The sequence below is a fragment of the Amblyomma mixtum genome, chromosome 1, assembly GCF_055824585.1.
Source record: "Amblyomma mixtum isolate Tamu chromosome 1, ASM5582458v1, whole genome shotgun sequence".
In the NCBI taxonomy this organism is placed as follows: domain Eukaryota; kingdom Metazoa; phylum Arthropoda; class Arachnida; order Ixodida; family Ixodidae; genus Amblyomma; species Amblyomma mixtum.
The window spans coordinates 280,217,304-280,237,830 of NC_143012.1; the positions used below are offsets into that span (position 1 = coordinate 280,217,304).

At 52.6% G+C, this 20,527-nt stretch overlaps 1 protein-coding gene across 1 annotated transcript; it reads left to right on the forward strand.

The window, feature by feature from the left end:
* The first annotated feature begins 6,596 nt into the window (after positions 1-6,596).
* On the forward strand, positions 6,597-14,790 carry LOC149371890 (uncharacterized). The gene is made up of 2 exons (XM_089581309.1): positions 6,597-7,605; positions 11,543-14,790. The coding sequence occupies exons 1-2, from the start codon at positions 6,882-6,884 to the stop codon at positions 14,719-14,721; spliced, it is 3,903 nt and encodes a 1,300-aa protein (XP_089437435.1). The 5' UTR covers positions 6,597-6,881; the 3' UTR covers positions 14,722-14,790.
* Positions 14,791-20,527: the final 5,737 nt, after the last annotated feature.

Consider the following 20,527-nt stretch of genomic DNA (forward strand, 5'->3'; position numbering starts at 1 on the left):
ATTTTAAAATTGTTAAGTTGTAAAAATATTCATCCAAGATCCTAGAGCATATTATTCAAACATTTAGCTACCTTTCTCAATGAACGTGGCATATTTTGTGAATATTTTCTTGGTCAAATAACTGCCTGGCCTAATGGGTCCAATTGGCTAGTCCAGTTGGATCCAATTGGTCGGGGGCTAAAAACACAACTGGAACCAATTGGTTCCAATTGGGAAGTCCAATTGGAAGCAATGGGAGTGTCCATTTAGTTCCAATTGGAATGTCCAATTGGTTCCAATGGTTTTTTTTTACTGGGCTTACATAATAAATACAGACAGTGCGCTGGAACACTTTATGTAGATGCGGCAGAATGCAAACATACGAATGCATTTTCAATTGTGGCTGTGAACGAGAATGGTGACCACATCGTCTCGGCAACAATCAAAACGAAATCCTCTGAAACGACAGAAGAGGCGGCTATAGCCCACGCCCTAGCGCATACCCAAGCGACTCCAAAATGGGTACAAATAATTTCGCAAAAGGCCGAATTACAAACACCTCCCTTAAAATCCTTAATGCAACCAAATTCTCACCAAATTATTCCGAACTGATATGGGTCCCAGCCCATTCGGGGAATCCGGGGAACGAGGCAGCCCACAATAAAGCCCGAGGTTTCGTCGACCGGGCAGTGGTTGAGTCTGGCTCCCTGAATTTCACGAAGGACTCTATGATCACATATTATGATCATGATCTCATCAATCATTTTAAACTAGAGAGGAGAATTTTCCCCCCTCCAGACAAAAGACTTACTAAAGAACAAGAGGTTACGTGGCGTCGTCTACAGACGAGATCGATACGCACACCATCACTCCTCGCGCACATTTATCCAGATCTTAGCGACTCAAACTGTAAACACTGTAGCCAACGAGCCACCTACGATCACATCCTGTGGGACTGCAAAATAGAGCCACCTCCGGGTGATCTAGTTACAGCTCCTTCTCTCGAGCGGTGGGAGACCGTGCTGGCTAGCTCTGACCCCAGACCGCAAGTTTTGGCGGTGGAGTGGGCTGACAAAGTCGTCGAGGGCTATGTACTCTCGACCACTTAACGCGACCTCTCACCAAGCTCTTTCCGGCGAATAAAATGTTTTAAAATCAACCTCGATTTGGAATCACTTCTAAGAAATATTTCTGCTCTCAGAGCAAAGAACAACAACAACGAGTGTTGTGGATGTTCTGAGCACATTTGAGTTTTGTTGTTCGCCTCATAAAATGCCACATAGGGGTATTGACCATAACCAGGCAGTGACTACCTGTATTGCGAATTCTATGAGGCAAACATGGAATGATATAAAAAATTTGGGCTACGCAATTTCCATGACAGAGGTGGTTGAGTGTGCTAAGGGGGCCTACTAAGCTTAAAGTTATGAGGCAGTGAGTAAAAGAAAGAAAGGAAAAATTTAGCTGCGGTTCAACTGCTCTTAAACGAGGTAGAGAGCGAAAGCTATGGTGTAGCTTGGCGTTTGTAATTGTGTGTGTTCCCGACACTGGATAGGTAGCGCGCCCACCCTGCCACCCTGGCAGGTGGCAGTTAATGGTTAATCGCGAGTGTTTGCTCACACAGTGAACGCTGGGGCCTATTGCTGCAGTGGCTCGTGTCTGCTGCAACGTTGTCAACGCTAATGCATGCAGCCCACATCATTCTCTCACTACCCCACGTACCTCAAGCGCGATTAAGGCGTCCACTCACACAGGGAGGCAGCTATGCGCACTTCCGTCCCTCAAAATCATGGGATTCTAAAATGTCAACGGCATATGGCTTCAGTGCCGCGTTTCTGCCGCAAAGTTGTCAATGCCAAGAGAGAGTCGGCGTTCCTGGCCTGGTGTGCAGACGCGTGTGCGTATGGGCTCCGGCCATTTCTGCTATTTTGACCGACTTTTGACCTTCCGCCGAATCTTATTGTGTCTCCCGAAGTTCACGAAGGTTCTCGGCACCTGCCCAGCCCAATTTCGGGACCGGCACTCCGTTTTTGTGACCTGCATGGACACTTGTTTCCACCGAGTCCAGCGCCAGCCTCGCTAAGCCTACCGCCGCTGGCGATAGGCTCTGCTTCGCAGCCGGGCCCAGTGCTTCGCCAAGCATGGACGTCGTCACCGTGGAGGGGGACGATCTAGCCCCTCAAGATTATATACCCACGGACTGGACCTACGTAGCCCGCTGCTACGAACGCGGCTCCGCCGCCGCTTCATCGAAACGCACTCCCAAGCCACCGCTGACGGAGACGCCTTCCGCGTCCGCCCAGCATACCGCGTCCCAGCAGCTACCTCCCTCCACGTCACGTAAGCTACCTCGAGGTGCACCGTCACTGCCACGTCTCCCTCTTGAAGACTTTAAAGTCATCATTCGCCCTCGCGGGGGCCTCAATCTGCGTTCCTGGGGCGAGAACGCTCTTCGCAGAGCAATCACCTCAAGCCTTCGTTTGACTTACTCCGATACCGCAGAGGACCGCCTTCGGGTGAATTTCGTTCACAACACCCTCACCTTTAGCACCCCGAACCGGGACCGCGCCATCACTTACACGAAGCTACAGGAAATCATCCTGGGCCCGACAAGCTACCCAGTTGCCACCTATTTGGCCCCACCAGGCGCATACGTCCGAGGTATCATTCACCACCAGTACGTGGATGATGGTGGTGGTGGTGAAAACTTTTATTTTGTGAAAAAGAGTTTGTGAGCCACAGAGTGGCCCCGCTACATGGTCGGCGTCCCTAGTCCGGGACACCGCACGACGAGGCCCCGTCTCTCGCCCGTTTCACCAGAGCCCTTTGGGACTCAAGCGAGGAGCAGTTGAGGAGGGCAGTCTCCCATGCCTCTCTGGAAGGGGTAGGGGAAGGGGGGAGGTGGGGATTTTGAGTACATGCCCACACCATGTGGAAGATATCACAGGTCTCCCCACAGTGTGGGCATCGCCCATCCGTGTTAGGATCGTAATGTTTTATTATTGCAGGACAGAGTAGAGTACCTGTCTGCAGGCGCCTTAAAGTTCGCTCCTCCGTCTTACTCAGCCCTTTTGCAGGGGCCGGGAAAAGGCGGTGGTTGTCGCTATAATGTGTTAATATTTCCCTGAATCGCAGCAGCGGCTGGTTAGTCTCCGAGCCAGAAGAGCTGGGATGAGGAGCCCGGTGAGTAAGCGCTCGGGCAGCCGCGTCAGCGGCCTCATTACCTCGTAAGCCCTGGTGGCCAGGAGCCCAAATGATTCGTTTGGGTGTTGGATCAATGGCAGTCCGTCGTAGAATACAAGCAGCTAAGGGGGAGATCTCCCCTGCCAAGTAATGTTCACATGCTTTTCGGGAGTCCGTGATGATTATTCTCGAATTGGCGTGGGCGGCAGCAAGCGCTATCGCTACTTCCTCGGCCCGCATTGAATTCGGGGCTCGAAAGGAGAGTCCATCAACGTGCATTTCCTGGTGAACGACAGCGGCCGAGTAAAATCCCGTGGGCGATGGCCCTGCTACGTCAACGTAATATACACCGGGTCGGGAGCCGTGTTGTCTCTCAAGAGCCCGAGCCCGCGCTTGTCGTCTGTTTTCATGCATGTCGGTGTCCATGTTACGGGGGAGCGGGGAGACCCAGAGCATATGGCGCCATAGTACTGGGATACGCTCCGCCTCCTCTGGAGAGCAGTCGTGTTGGATGTGTAAGCGGTTTAGCAGGCGGCGCCCAGGAGCCGTCTGCGTGAGCCGCGTGTATTGGTTCACGAGGTGGGCCTCCCGCAGCTCCTGGTAGGAGTTTAGCACCCCCAATGCCTTGAGTTTGGTATTAGAGGTAGCCACCGGGAGATCCAGGGCTCGCTTAGTTGCCTTGCGGATGACGGCGTCTATTCGCGCTTCGTCTTGCTTAGTAGTTCGGAGATATGGCACGGCGTAGAGGATCCGGCTAGTCACGAAGGCATAGACGAGCCGAAGCGCGTCCCTGCCCCGCAGACCACCCCGCTTGTTGGAAACGCGGCGGATCATGCGCCCTACCTGTTCGCCTACTCTCTTGAGTTTCGCAATAGTGGAGTCCGGTCTGAGTCTCTGGTGAATGAAAAGGCCCAGAATACGGAGCTCCTCCACCTCTCTAATAGGACCTCCTGACAGAGAGATGTGTATTGCTGTCCTATCCTTTGGGTTCGCTCTGACATGCAGAAGCTCTGATTTCGCTGGAGCACATTGGAGCCCACAGTCATTAGCATACGCATCGACTATGGAAGCAGCCTGCTGAAGGCGGTCCTCCATGTCCCCAAGGCTCCCCTGAGTGGTCCAAATTGTAATATCATCTGCATATAACGCGTGTTGAATGCCTTCCACCTGGGCCAATTGGCTTGGGAGGCGCATCATAGCAATGTTGAACAGGAGCGGTGATAACACTGCTCCCTGAGGGGTACCCCGTGTTCCCATCATGTAAGGGCCGTATTCCTCGCCCTCAATCCGAAGAAAGGCCTGGCGATTAGACAAGAAATCTCTTACATACGCGTAGGTCCTAGCCCCACAATCGGTAGAACTCAAGTTGGCCAGGATGCTTCCGTGTTTCACATTGTCGAAAGCCCCTTTCAGATCAAGGGCGAGGATGACTTTGTCATTGTGTTGCATAGTTGTGGGTCGTATTACATCCCTGTGCAGCTGGAGAAGGACATCCTGTGCAGACATGTGAGGGCGAAACCCGAACATGGTGACTGCAAAGAAGCCCTTACTCTCCAGGTATGGAGAGAGGCGATCCCGTACCATCGTCTCCATAAGCTTGCCCGCACATGAGGTCAGTGATATGGGCCTCAGGTTGTCCGTATTCACGGCCTTAACTGTTTTAGGGTACGTGGATGAGACCCAGGAGGAAATCATGGAGTACTTGATACCCCAGAATCCAGAACACTGCATTCTCTACGCCCGCCATTTAGGGAAGACCCAATCTATTGTCATCACTTTCGCAGGGACAAAGGTCCCCCGCCAAGTCTCCTACGCAGGAAGCGCTGTGCGCTGCTACATCTTCAAGAACAAAGTGGAAGCCTGCCTTAACTGTCGCAAAACGGGACACCGAGAGGACGTTTGCCCGTCTCCCAAGCTCTCCAAGTGTCCTCACTGCGGAGTTTGCGACCCTGACGAAACCCATGAATGCACCCCCACTTGTATAGTTTGTTCTGGTCCTCACCAGACTGGTTCCTCCAAGTGTAAACGCCGCTACAAAGTGCCTGCTGCCGTACTGAAACGCCAGCTACAAGCTGACTCAGACAGTGCCTCCACCTCCCATCGTTCCCGATCCCGGACCCGTCGCCAAGGGTCTGGAAACACCTCGGCCAAAATGGATTCTAACCGCTCCTCCTCCTCTTACCGGCGCTCCAGCCGGAATCGCTCCCAGTCCTTCCCACCCCTGGACTCCAAGTCGTCTCTTCACCGAGAGCCCTCCACGAAAAACCAGGTGAGCTGGGCAGCTGCGGCTTCTCACTCTCAGCAATCTCAGACTCGTGATTCAGAGCTGCAAGCCCTGCGCGACGAGATAACAGCCCTTAAAGCTAGCAATCATAGACTCCAACAACAAAACGCTTCCTTAAAGCGTCCACCCTTTGCACCCGATCCACCACCTCAAACAAATGCCACTGTACCACTTCAACCTGTTCCTACCATCTCACCTCAGGCGCCCCCACCTACTCCCCCGCAACCTACGCAACCTACTCCCCCGCAACCCCACCTACTCCCCCGCCCCCACCTACTCCCCCGCATATTCACGCATAACATGTCTTGGTCTAAACACATTCATTACGTATGTAATAAAGCACTAAAAAAACTAGGTTATCTACGACGCACGCTACCCAATTCACCAAAAAACACAAAGCTACTGTTGTATAAATCTCTAATCCGCCCTGTTCTTGATTACGCAGCTGTAGTGTGGAACCCGTACAAGCAATTCGAAATTAACATCTTAGAAGCAGTCCAAAAGAAAGCTGTGCGTTTTATATGTCATCGTTATGATCGCGATTTCTCACCCTCTTCTACACTTCTCTCATTGAATTTAACCACGCTGACTGCCCGTCGCCACACTGAATCATTAAAATTCTTACATTGTGTTGTCAATTCCTCAGTAAGGCTCTCAGCTAACCACTACATTAACTTTGCACCATTATCATCTACAAGAAGTCATCACGAGCTTAATTTGATACCGTATTTTGCGCATGCTAATTTTTTCAAATTCAGTTTTTTTCCCCGTTCAATAGAAGCCTGGAATTCTTTACCTGGGTCCATTCGTTCTCGTCCATTTCAAAACTTTGTAACTGCCATTGAAGACGCATAATTGCTGTGTATTCTTACCCTGTTGTTAACAGTTTCTTTCTTGTTTGATATTTAATTTGTGATTTTAACTTTTGTATTTCTCACTTTGTTCATTTTGCTGCATTTTGTTTCCTTGCATTTTGTGTTTTTCCCACTCCTGCCATAGTGCATACAAATTGCGCTGCAGTATGTATAAATAAATAAAAAATAAAAATAAAAACCCAAAGATACTACCTCTAGTCCTCCCTCTAAGCGGAAAGCTACCTCCCGCTCAGAACGCTATGTTAATTTTGCCGACCTTGAGGATTTCGAGGCTCGCCTAGAGGAAAACTTACAGGCTAAAATTGATGCTAAGCTCGAAGCGAAATTTGCTGAGTTCTCCCAACAAATCCAACAGCAAATGCTCCAGTTCCAACAACAAATGCAGCAGCAAATCCAACAACAACTTAACACCCTCATGCAACAGATCCAAACACGCGTCACAGGCCTTGAAGCTAGGGGAGACGCAACGGCCGCCCTCCACACGACGCGCGTTAAACCATACGGTCGCTTGCCGCACGCTCCCACCACCCTACCCATTTTAGCTTTACCCACACTTCACCATGGCGCCCCGCCACCTACTTAATGTGTGGCAATGGAACTGCAGGGGGTTTCGCCGCAAGCGAGGCAACCTGCAGCAGTATGTCCAAAGTTCCGCCATCCCCCCTGATATCATCGCCCTTCAGGAAACTCATGGCCCAGTGAAACTATCTGGCTATAAACCATACTCCCCCCTAGATGTCACCGCTCCCGACACCGCTATTTTGGTTCAACGCAACCTGACGGCCGTCCAACACTCCTTAGACGACGTTGGGGTAGACTGCGTCTTGCTCGAACTCCTCCCTCGTAAAAGGGGCGACCAAAGCCTCTTCATTCTTAACCTTTATAGCCCTCCAAGAGACAGAAGACGCAACTTCACCACCCTTCTTTGCCGGGTCAACAGGCTTGCGCACTATTCTGGTCTCCTCATTGTAGGAGATTTCAATGCCCACCACCCCGCTTGGGGTTACCGCACCGCCAACCGAAAGGGTAACACACTGTGGTTGCGAGCACAGGAACTGGGCTTCACCCTTGTTACTGACCCTCACACTCCCACCCGCGTAGGAAACAGCGTTTCTGTTGACACTTCACCTGATCTGACATTCTGCAAAAACGTACGGTTCGATCAGTGGCTGAACACTGGGAATACCCTCGGCAGCGACCACTATCTCCTCGCGACCACCCTCAGCATGTCCCCGTTCCGCCGGAGAGGTCGCCCGTCCCTAATCACGGATTGGGACAAGTTTCGTTCCCTACGCGCTCAGAACGCCCCTACCCGGATTAATAACCTGGACGAGTGGATCTCCAAACTGCAGGCAGATGTCTCTGCTACTACTCAAGAATCACCTATCACGGCTGATCAATCCAATACAGACAGCCGTCTCCTCCACCTATGGCAGGCCCGCGAAAGCCTTCAAAACCGTTGGAAAAAACAGCGCCACAATAGAACGCTTCGGCGTAGAGTAGCTCAGATAGACAAACAGATTGAGGCGCACACTATCGCATTGACTACCCAGCAATGGGGACAAGTTTGTGACAACATGCGTGGACAGCTCGGGCTAACTCGCACCTGGCACCTTCTCCGTTACCTTTTAGACCCAGACGGTTGCAAAACATCCAAACGAGACACCATTTCCCGCATAGTCCATCAACACCCCGGCTCAGACCAGGATCTCTCGATGAACTTCGTGTACGCTATCTCAATACTACTTCCCCGGACCCTCTCCCCCCCTACATGGGCGGTGCCAACCCTGCCCTCGATCAGGAGATTTCGGAAGCTGAGGTAAGATTCGCTCTCACTCAGCTCCGTCCTAACTCTGCCCCGGGACCGGACGGCATTTCCAACAAAACTCTCCGTAATTTAGATGACCCGTCCATTGAGGCCCTCACTGCCTTTATGAATGATTGCTGGAGAGAGGGTAAAATCCCCGCAGCATGGAAACATGCACGCGTGACTTTCATACCGAAGCCAGGCAAACAACTAGCTCTCGAAAACCTCCGCCCCATCTCCCTCACTTCCTGTGCTGGGAAACTGATGGAGCACGTCATTCTCAACCGTCTCAATAATTACGTTGAAGATAACCATCTCCTACCTCGCACCATGTTTGGCTTCCGCTGAAATCTCTCTACGCAAGACATTATGATCCAGCTCTCACGAGAGATACTGTGCCCCTCTACCAGAGCGGGCACAAAGGCTATTCTAGGGCTTGATTTAACTAAAGCATTTGACAGCGTCTCGCACCGAGCTATTCTCACTAACCTCTCCCTGTTAAATCCTGGTCACCGTACCTACGAGTATATACGTACTTTCCTCTCTGGTCGTACAGCTGAACTTAGCTTTGGCTCTCTCCTCTCAGACCCTATAAACCTCGGTAGCAATGGCACCCCCCAGGGATCCGTTCTCTCCCCATTTCTTTTCAATGTCGCCTTGCTCACGCTACCTTCTAAATTAGACGCTATCCCCCGGCTATCCCATACCTTATACGCAGACGACATTACCCTCTGGGTTTCAACAGGCAACGATGCTGAGGTCGAATCCGCACTTCAACAAGCGGTCGATGTCATTGAGCGCCATGTAGCCGCAGCCGACCTCTCGTGCTCCCCTCAGAAATCCGAGCTGCTGCTCATCCGAGGTCAACCCGGCCTCCACGGCCATCCTCCCATCTGCATTACTGCTAGTGGTCAGCCCATACGCGAAGTATCCACCATTAGGGTATTGGGGCTCCTCATCCAGAGCAATCGGAAAAACACCGACACTCTAGCTAAACTTACAGTCTCTGTATCGCAGACCATTCGTCTAATTCGTCGCATTGCTAATAAACATAGAGGCATGCGGGAGGCTGACCTCCGACGTCTTGTTCAGGCGTTTGTTATCAGTCGCCTCACATATACCCTCCCTTACCTCTACCTTAGCTGCCAGGAACAGGACCGCGTTGACTGCCTTATTCGACAGGCTTACAAGGCGGGTCTTCATCTCCCCCACCGGACCCCCACGTATAAACTACTGGCATTAGAGGTCTACAACACTGTGACGGAGCTCTCGGAAGCTCATCTCACTTCTCAGTACGAGCGTCTCACTCACACCTCCACGGGACGTCACATACTCGACAAGCATGGAATACGCTTCGAAACAACCGCACCCGACAGGGTCCAGCTTCCACACCATATCCACAGTAACCTTATCGTTACCCCTCTTCCTAAAAATATGCACCCAGAGTATCATGTCGCTCGCCGCAAGCACAGGGCTAAGTCTCTGCACAAAAAATATTTAACAGATCAGACAGCAGTCTATGTCGACGCCGCTGAATACCCCGACCGCGAAGCTTTTTCGCTCGCGGTTGTAAACTACTGTGGACGGCCGCTAGTTGCGTGCTCCATTCCCGTCAGATCGCCTGAAGAGGCCGAGGAGGCGGCCATAGCCTTGGCGATGGTCTCCACCTCTGCAGAAACCATCTTCAGCGACTCTAAATCGGCGATTCGTAGTTTCGCCAAAGGCCGGGTCTCCCCTGTCACCCTCTCTCTCCTCCACTCCACCAAACTTCAACTCCGCCCGATCCAATTGATCTGGGTCCCTGCGCACTCGTCGCATCCAGGCAACGAGGCGGCCCACAATTATGCCCGAGGATTCGTCGACCGGGTTGTGGTGTCGCCCGTCCTGCGGACGGCGAGAGATCGTATGGTCACATTTCATGACATAACCATGCACTACCGCTTAGGTAGACTTCTATATCCCCCCGCACATAGTTCTCTCACCAAACCCCAAGAAGTTGCGTGGAGGCAACTCCAAACGAACACCTTCCCCAACCCCGCGATATATGCCCGCATATACCCTGGGGTCTACTCCCCTTCCTGTCAAATGTGTGGCCAACATGCCACTCTATCCCACATACTCTGGGCTTGCCCTCGGGACTACCCCCCTAGAGGCTTGCAGCTCTCGAATCCAGACCAGTGGGAGGCCGCATTGCTCAGCTCCGACTCGGACACACAGATCCGGGTTGTGACAAGAGCCCTAGAAGTCGCCGAACGCCACGGGCTCATGGCCACTTGATGGGGCTATAACCCCGCACCGTCAGATACATCTGTCGACGAAAATAAAGTTTATCCTCCTCCTCCTCCTGTCAATGCCAACGCATGCAGCGCACATCTGTCACTACCGCCACGCAGCCTAGAGCGCGACTAAGGTGTCCACTATCCCAGGGGGCCAGCTCTGCGCCTTTCCTTTGCCTTCGAAGCTCAAGGTCATTTGACGCTGAAAATAGGGGATGAACGCTGCGGCCTGTTGCTGCAGTTCCGCGTGTCTGCCGCAACGTCAACGCTAACGCAAACAGGGCACATATCTCTCACCACCCCACGTGCCTCAGAGCGCGATTAAAGCGTCCACTCACCCAGGGAGGCAGTTATGCGCACTTCCTTTCCTCAAAGATCAGAGGACTGTGCGATGTCAGTGCACGTTAAAGAACCCCAGGTGGTCGAAATTTCCGGAGCCCTTCACTACGGGGTCTCTCATAGCCTGAGTCGCTTTGGGACGTTAAACCCCATAAAGCAAACCAAACCGATTCTAAAACGTCAACGCCGACGGCCTATGGCTTCAGTGCCGCGTTTCTACCACAACATTGCCAACGCATGCAGTGCACATCTGTCATTACCGCCACGTAGATTAGAGCACAAAGGTGTCCACTGTCCCAGTGGGCCAGTTATGCGCCTTTGCTTTCGAAGCTCAAGGTCATTTGAAGCTGAAACTTTGGTCCACCGCGAAACTGACTTTACGTCGCGTAGTGAAAGTTTCGCTTGAAAAAAATTGCCGATGATTACGTTGCTTCCTAATGCGAAATTTGAGCGCAGCTCATCAGCTTTTCAAGCTTTTCGATAGATTGAGGCAAAGAATTCGAGCAAGAGTACATTTACAAAGAACTTGGTATCTTTCACATATTCCCTCTTCAAGAAACAGCAGTTCTTGATTGCCTTGAAAGAAGCTTTGTGGTCGGAGAAATAGATGGATATATGCTCGACTTGCTGCACTAATGCCTTGTTCTCAAAGACGAGGTCTGTGCATGTATTTCGCGAGGTTGTCACAGCCGTGGGAGGCGTTACGAACGACAGGAACGGGGCGTTCTCCCGCATAAGTGGCAAGAAATTCCTGTTCGTCATTATATCAAGGTCCATACCCGCTCTGCCACCTTAGCAGGTGGCAGTCAGAGCCGTCTCTGGTGGCAGTCAAAGGTTGATCGCGGGAGTTCGCTCATCGTTGTCCCGACGCACCCGACGAGAATCGGTAACTCTGTGTCCCGGGACACCACTCCGGACCTCACGTTCGTCAAGAACGACGTCCGGGGCGCGATCACCTGGCGAAACACGGGAACCGACCTCGGCAGCGACCACACCATCGTGGAAATCAGCATACCGGAACACAACGACACCAGCATCAAAACACACAGATGGGTAGACTGGGATGCCTTCCGAGACGCCAGAAGCCAGAAGACAGACGCTGACGGCGAGATCGAAGACATAGAGACGTGGACGGCCGAAATCACCAAGAGCGTACGCGACGCGACCAAAGAAATTGAAACGGACGCTGCGATTGATAAAGTGGACAGCCGGCTGGCGCATCTCATCGAAGCCAAGCAGTCGATACTCAGTCGCTGGAAGAACCAACGGCTCAACCGCAGACTCAGAAAGAAGGTGGCGGAGGTCAACCGAGCGATCGAGGAGCACTGCCGCGCTCTATGCACGCAACAGTGGAACGAGATCTGCAACGCGGCAGACGGGCAGATGCATAGCGGGAAGACGTGGAACCTGCTGCGGCACCTGCTCGACGAAACCAAGACCAAGTCGCACCAAAGGGATAGACTCGCCAAGCTCATACATCGGGCTGTCTCGGTACTGGGTGCTGATGCAGTCACCAGGCGCATCAATGACAAATACCTGCCCACTACGCCCACCGAACAACACGCGCCGTACGGCGGCCTACCCAACGCGAAGCTCGATCGTGACATCGACGTCGAGGAGGTCCGCGCGGCCCTGCACGCCCTCAACAGCCGGTCGGCAGCTGGCCCGGACCTCGTCACGAACAAGGCGCTCAAGAACCTCGACGACGGCTCGATTGAGAACCTCGCAAAATACTTCAACAAGTGCTGGAGAGCGGCCGCGCTACCAAAGCAGTGGAAGACAGCCAAGACTATCCTGATACCCAAGCCGGGGAAGCCACCGGACACGGACAACCTTCGGCCCATCTCGCTCACGTCCTGCGTGGGCAAGGTGCTGGAGCACGTCCTGCTCAACAGGTGGCAAGACTACCTGGAACGAGAGGGGCTGTATCCGGCCACGGTGATCGGCTTTAGACAGCACCTCAGCACGCAGGACGCGATGCTGCAGCTCAAATACCAAATCATAGACAATGGCGGCAGCGCCCGCGACAACAAGGCAATCCTGGGTCTCGACCTAAAGAGCGCCTTTGATAATGTGAAACACTCGGCGATTCTGTCCCAAGTCTCTAAGCTCAACATGGGCGAAAGATCCTACAACTACATCAAGGACTTCCTCACGGACAGGACCGCCCAGCTACGAGCAGGCGACCTACAAACGCAAGAGAAGAAGCTCGGGAGCACCGGCACACCGCAGGGATCGGTCATTTCGCCGATGCTGTTCAACCTGGTAATGATCGGAGTGGCCGAGAAGCTCGCGGACATCGAAGACGTCAGGCACACCATCTACGCGGACGATATCACACTGTGGGTGACCGGCGGCAGTGACGCCCACATCGAGGGCGCTCTGCAAGCAGCCGTCGACGCGATAGAAGACCACCTGGAAGGCACCGGCTTGAGATGTTCGCCGAGCAAATCGGAGCTCCTCATACTCCCACCTACCAACAATGGCAGATGCAAGACCAGACAACGCGAATGCGAAAAAATCAGAATCGTAACCAAATCCGGCAACGTGATCCCCGAGGTCAGCAAAATCAGGATCCTAGGCATGGTCATCGAAAAGCATGGAAGAAACGGCGAAACCATCGCCCGTCTCACGGCAAAAGCGGCCAACGCTATGCGACTCCTCAAAAGAGTCACTTCCCGGAAGGCTGGCATGAGAGAGGAGAGCCTAATCAGGCTCGTCCAATCCTTCATCATCAGCCACGTCGCGTACGTTGCAGCCTACCATAGATGGCTGCAACACGAACGCAACAAAATTAATGTAATCATCAGGAGAGCGTACAAGGCGGCGCTGGGCCTGTTCGAGTCCACGAGCACGACCCGCCTCTTACAACTCGGGATCCACAACACGCTCGAAGAAATAGCCGAAGCGCAACGGACCTCTCAACTGGAGCGGCTGTCCACGACCAAAGCCGGGAGGAAGATACTGGACGACCTGGGAATAGGACACTCGAACGACGCGCAGACGAAGCTCCCCATCCCCGAAGAGGTCCGACGCCAGACCAGAATCGACCCCATACCCAAGAACATGAACCCCGAGTATAACAAGGAAAGAAGAGCGGCGAGGGCCAAGGCTCTCATCGACCTGCACGCCAACGACGAGCACGCGCGGTACGTGGACGCGGCCGAATACCAACGGAACGCCTTCGCAGCGGTCGTCATACAGGCGTCGACCGGCGCCACGAGGACTGCAGCGAGCGTGAGAGGCGCCGGAGCGGAACAAGCGGAGGAGGTGGCCATCGCCCTGGCCATTGCCGACGCAGACTGCTACACGGTGCTGAGTGACTCGAGACAGGCGGTGCGAAACTTCGCCAAAGGCCAAGTCTGCAGGGAGGCCGAGCGCGTACTACGAGCGACTAAACTGCAAGACAGAAGAGTAAGAATCAAGTGGTTTCCGGCGCACGCGGGCGACGCGTCGGAACGCAGTGCGAACCACAATGAGACGGCACATGCAGCGGCGCGAGCGCTAACCAACCGCGCCCCGGCAACACACCGTCCGACGTGGTTCGGAGCCAAGGACCGCATGACCGACTACAGCGAAATCACGAAGGCCTACCGCCTGGCTCGCAGGACTCTCCCACCCCCGCACCTGAGGCTGAGTCGAGCGGAGGCGGTACTACTGAGACAGCTCCAGACCGGATCGCTACCGAGCCCGAGACTGATGCATCGCATGTACCCCGAGACCTACCCGACCGATACGTGTAGAGTCTGCCGGAGGGAGCCGGCAGATCACACGCACATCCTGTGGGACTGCATCAAAAATCCAAAGGAAGCAAGATCAGGAACAATCCCGCCGCGGCTGGAGGCAGCCGCGAAGAGCAACGACCATGACCAACACCTATGGGCCGTCCAGCAGGTCCTCGGGGCGCTCGAAAGGCAGGGATCCAGCGAGCCGGCAACGGCGAGCGGAGACCCGCGCCGAGTAACGGCAGCCTCGTAGACGACGTAGGCCCTCGTCGGGGCGCGCGAGCGTCCAACTGCAGGCACAAATAAAGTTTACTCCAATCCAATCCAATCATCGTTGTCAGCGCTAACGCATACAGCCCACACCTCTCATCTCCCCACGTACTACGTACCTAAGCGCGATTCAGGCGTCCAACCCAGGGAGCCAGTTATGCGCACTTCCTTTCCTTAAAATGATCGGAGTGTAAAACGTCAATGCCAACGTCAACGAACGCCGACGGCCTATGGTTTCAGCGCCGCGTTTCTGGCACAACGTTGTCAATGCCATCGCATCCTGCGCACATCAGTCACTACCGCCACGTAGCTTAAAGCACAATTGAGGTGTTCACAGTTCCAAGAGGACAGTTATGCGCATCCGTCTGGTTCAGGTGTCCACCGAGATGTGCGAGACAGTTACTGCTCTATTTCCTTTCCTCAAAAACACCTTTCCTCAAAAACAAATTTTCGAATTTTACCCTCTGCTTTTCAAGCTCCCGCTCTATTGGTTTCGCAGCTTAAAGCGCGTCTAAGGTGTCCACTCCTGGTTACAACGGAAAACGGCGACGCCACGAAACGCAGAAATGGGCGCCAAGGAGCTGTGCAGCTCGTTGTAGAGATTGCCGAGGTGGCAGGGTTGCAGAGTTGGGCCGACTACTAGGCCTAGCCTGGACCCATGCTAGCGGACGGAGCCGCAGCAGTGAACGCTCTCAAGACCGGAAGCCAAAGACCCTTTATTGACGCCAGCGTCTCTATTTATAGAGCTGAACCAGCGCCCTCTACATCTCCCCTTCCCGACACATTGACCCCCATCACGCACACGACAGAGCTCACTGTCACACACAGTCTGCGAGGTTCGGTCACACAGGTTCACAGGTTCAGTCTGCTCGGTGTCCTCACACGTCGGCCGGATCTTGTAGTGCGCCCAGGTGGTAACGAAGAGGGGAGAGCGTCCAGGACTTCTTCTGGCGAAGACTGAAGCATCTCACGATGAGGTGAGGGACCGTGCAACCGTCGAGGTGGTGTAGAAACAGGGCTGCTGTCAAGTGCGTTTGTCGGAGACGACAGCGTGCTTGAACCCTGAGGTTCAGTGCTTGCGCCCGAGGACTCCTCTGATGCTGCTTGAGTTTGAGTAGGCAAGGTCGAGTGCCCGTTCTCATTCCACACAAGCTCTGTCGACTGCGGAACAGAAATGTCATTGACAAAAGGCATCAAATGAATCCTGTTGCGGACTAGAACCTTAGTCGGCGTCTCCACCACATAGCAGCGCGGTCGGGCTGCTGGACTAAGTCTCGGACCCAAACACGTCTCGGACCCAAACACGATCCCCAGCTTCTAGATCTCTCTGACGACTGGCTGCATGCCTTTTGTCGTAATGCTTCTTCTGAAGCTGTCGAGCCTGCCGATCCCTGGAGTGGAAAGTCGTAGATGACGGCCATTTGAGTCTCAACTGGCACTTAGCCATTGGCAACCTTGTTCTCAATCTTCTACCTAACAATAGCTGCGCTGGGCTGTAACCAGTGACACCCGGAGTATTACGATAGGCCAACAATCCCAGAAATGGATCTGAAGACTTGGTGAAGATGTCTTTGATGGTGCGAACCATTCGCTCAACTTCACCGTTCGATTGCGGGTAATTAGGGCTTGACGTTCTATGTTCGAAACCATACTGACCCGCAAAGGAGGAAAAGAGCTTTGAAGAGAACTGAGGTCCATTGTCGCTTCTTACTAGCTTGGGTATGCCGAATCGAGCAAAGATGCTTTTGATGGCATTTATAACGTCAACAGAAGTTGTATTGTTCAGGTGAATGACATCTGGATATCTCGAGTAATAGTCGACTACCAACAGATAATCATGACCTCTGTGCTTGAACGAATCTATGCCAACCTCCTCCCATGGCATCAAAGGAGTTTTTGTAGCCATAAGTGGCTCCTGACGAGGGATTCGTGTTGAAGCACATTGTCGGCACATGAGTACCTTGTCACGGATCTGTTGAGACATGCCAAACCACCAAACAGCTTCTTGCGCCCGTTGGCGAGTTCTATTGATACCCTGGTGACCTTCATGGAGAAGTTCTAATGTCACCTTTTGGAGAGAAGCAGGGATGACAAGTCTATGGTCCTTAAAGAGAATATTATCTATGAGGGACATATCACCTCTATACTCCCAATACTTTTTCATATATTGTGGAAGCCTTTCCTTACGCGGCCAACCCTGAGTACAGTATTGAGTTAAAAGGGTACATTCTCCATCCTGCTGTTGATGGCTGCGAACATCATCAGGACTGATTAGACGAGTCTCAGTGATTGTTGAAATATGCAGCTGTAAGAATTTTTCGACCATATCCACTTGTTGGGGAGGTGAAGCTACTGGAGTGCGAGACAGCGTGTCTGCAGTAGCAAGCTGCTTGCCAGGCACATAAACAACTCGGAACTGATATCGCATCAGTTTGATACGGAACCTCTGAATCCTAGGTGGCATCATGTCAAGATCTTATTTCCCTAGAAGAGTTACTAGAGGCTGATGATCCGTTTCCACAATAAATGAGATACCACGAATGAACTGGTCAAACCGGTAAATTGCCCATGTCACTGCTAGAGCCTCTTTTTCGGTCTGGCTGTAGCGTTTTTCTGCCTCTGACAGAGCACGAGACGCAAATGCTACAGGACGTAGCTCACCAGTGGGCTGTTCTTGCAAAAGAACTGTGCCAATGCCAAAAGAGCTGGCATCACATGACAAAGTTGTGTTGTAGCTTGGATGATACTTAGCTACACACAGTGAAGACGTGAGCATTGACTTGACCTTGTTGAAAGCTAACTCTTGCATAGGACCCCAGTACCAGTCGCTATGCTTATTTAGAAGTTCTCTAATCGGTGTTGTAGCCTGTGACAGATTTGGAAGGAAGCTACCAATGTGATTCACCATACCCAGAAACCGGCGAACACTATGAACATCTGTCGGAGTTGGTAAAGAACGGATAGCTTCAAGCTTGTCAGGACTCGGAGAAATACCGTTTTCACTCACAACTACGCCTAGAAATTCTATTTGCCGTTGGCCAAAACAACATTTGTTTTTGTTCAGCTTTACACCTGCTTTGCTTAGACGATCCAGAACTTCAGATAACTTCTGGTCGTGTTCCTCTTTATCTTTCCCAAAAACCAGAATGTCATCAATCATATTAACAACATTAGATTGGCCTTCCAAGATTCTAGCCATTTCCCTTTGAAAGAATTCCGGAGCAGATGTTATTCCAAACGGTAAACGACAGTAGCAGTAACGACCAAAAGGCGTGATGAATGTAGTGAATTCCTGACAATCTTCCGAAAGACGCATTTGATGAAATCCGGCAGTGGCGTCCAGCTTTGAGAAAACTTTGGCATCACCTAGTTGTCCTAGGACCCATTCAACCGTAGGTAAAACGTGCCTTTCCCTGAGAACTTCCTTGTTAAGTTTGGTCAGATCCACACAGAGGCGGTATCCACCTGAAACTTTAGGAACTACCACCAAGCCTGCACACCATGCCGTTGGCTTGTCAATACGCCTAATAACTCCTTGTCTTTCAAGCGAGTCAAGTTCATCTTTAACCACTTTATGGAGGGGCAGGGGAATCCTACGTGGGACGCTCAAAGCAAAAGGTACAGCGTTCGGTTTTAGTCGGATAGTGTACTCCGCACCAAAAGTCCCTATGCCTTCAAAAATATCCTGCGTCGGCAACTGACCAGGAGAATGAGAAGGAGGAGCCTGACTTACTTGCGAACGTGCCAGCGTATCAATGAAATGAACAACTCCAAGAGCTGTGATGGCTGGATAACCCAGAAGTGGCGTCGACTGCGAAGGCAGGACGTAGACTCTCTGCTGCGAAGTGCGACCTTTCCATTCGAGGGTAGCTAAAAATTGACCAGCAACCCTCAACTGCCGGTTGTCTGGACCGGTGAGGCGACCCTCCGGCGCGTCCAGCCGCGACGGAATACCTGGAAAAGTGGCGGGAACCACAGTCACTTCTGCACCAGAGTCCACTTTAAATTCAAGAGGAAGTCCGTTGACCTTCACACACACGAACTTGGCGTTCTCCGTCATCTCCTTCTTGATAGGATGCACAGAAATGGAGTGCGAGTGTCTTGCGGATGAGCGTTGCTTGGAGACGCAGACGCTCTCAAAATGACCCTTCTTTTTGCAGAATCTGCATGCAGCGTTGCGCGCAGGGCAGATATCACGTGTATGAGCTTCGCGTCCGCAGAAGTTGCAGGGTTTTTCCGAAGCGTTTCGACGAGCGTCTCTCGTTATGGATTTGCGACGCGCGGTGGCGTCCACATGCACAGGCAAAGTACCGTTGTGCGCTCGTTCCTGGCTTTCCTTCTGCGCGTCCTCATACAAGCGTGCATGTAAAAGCGCCTTCTCGAGAGTCAAATCCGGCGTTCGGCAAAGCTGTTCCGAAAGCTTACTGTCGAACAGGCCAACAACGAAGCGGTCACGAACCAGCCTGTCTTCGACGCTGGAAGAGCCGTAGTTGCATTTCTTTACCATCGAACGCAGGGTGGATTAGAACGCGTCCACACTCTCGGATGGTTGTACACGCTTATGGAAGCAAAAGCTTTCATGAACTTCGTTCACAAGATGAATGAAGTGAGCCGTGAAACGTTGTTTAACTTCTGCATACGACGCGCTTTCCAGCTCGGTGAGCCCAAGAGAAGAGAGGATGCGGCGCGCTTGAACACCCATGCCATAAAGAAGTGTGCGAATCCTTACTTCGTCCGTTGCTGAAGACGCACCCGTGGCGACAGCAAAATCTTCAAATTGCTCCACCCACGATGACCAGGAGGCCGGGTCATCGAAGTCGAACGCTGGTGGTGGCGCTAGGCCAGACAAACCCGCGAATCGAGGTTGCGTCTCAGTCGAAGATGATGATGATGATGATGAAAAGCCTTTATTTAATAAAAGAGGTGAGGCTTTCTTAAAGAGCCCCGCAATGGGTGCAGTCCCTATTCCGGGACCCCATTGGTCGAAGCCGCCAGCTTAGCCCTCTTGACCAAAGCCTTTTGGGCCTGAAGGCCCGAGCAGCCAAGCAGGGCCGCCTCCCATTCCTTTCTGGTAGGGTTGGGGTGGGGGGAGAGAGCTGAGTTGCGCTGGCAAGCCCAAACCATGTGGTAGGTGTCAGCCACCTCGCCACAGTGTTTGCACCTGCCAGTGAACGCGGGATCGAAATGTTTTAATACTGCCGGGCACAGCATTGTATTAGTGAATAGTCTAAGTAGAACGCGTTCGTTTGCTTTCCCCAGTCCCTTTGCAGGGGCTGGGTACACGCGGTGCCTATCCTTATAATAAGATGTTATGTCTTTGAACGAGAGTAAAGAGCCACCTTCAGGTTTCAGGTGCTCAGGAGCCAGGAGACGACGCGTCCATGGCGCTGCAGATGGTCTTGGTCTTGAGATGGTCTTGAGATAGCCTAAAGATTTCAAAAAAAGGAAAAATCAGAATCGAAACACTTCTGACACCATGTAGAGATTGCCGAGATGGCAGGGTTGCAGAGTTGGGCCGGCTACTAGGCCTAGCCTGTACCCATGCTAGCGGACGGAGCCGCAGCAGTGAACGCTCTCAAGACCGGAAGCCAAAGACCCTTTATTGTTGTTGTTGTTGTTGTGCCTGAGAGAAGAATGAAAAGGAAATTGCATGGGCCTGCTACTGGCTCTAGCCAAGCCACCACCGCTGCCACGTGCAGATAGAGGAGAGGTAAGAGATCAGCAGAAAGTGAAAAAGGCAAGAAAAGACGCGCGTCGCAGCAACAACTGCGTCCGCCGGAGCGGACGCT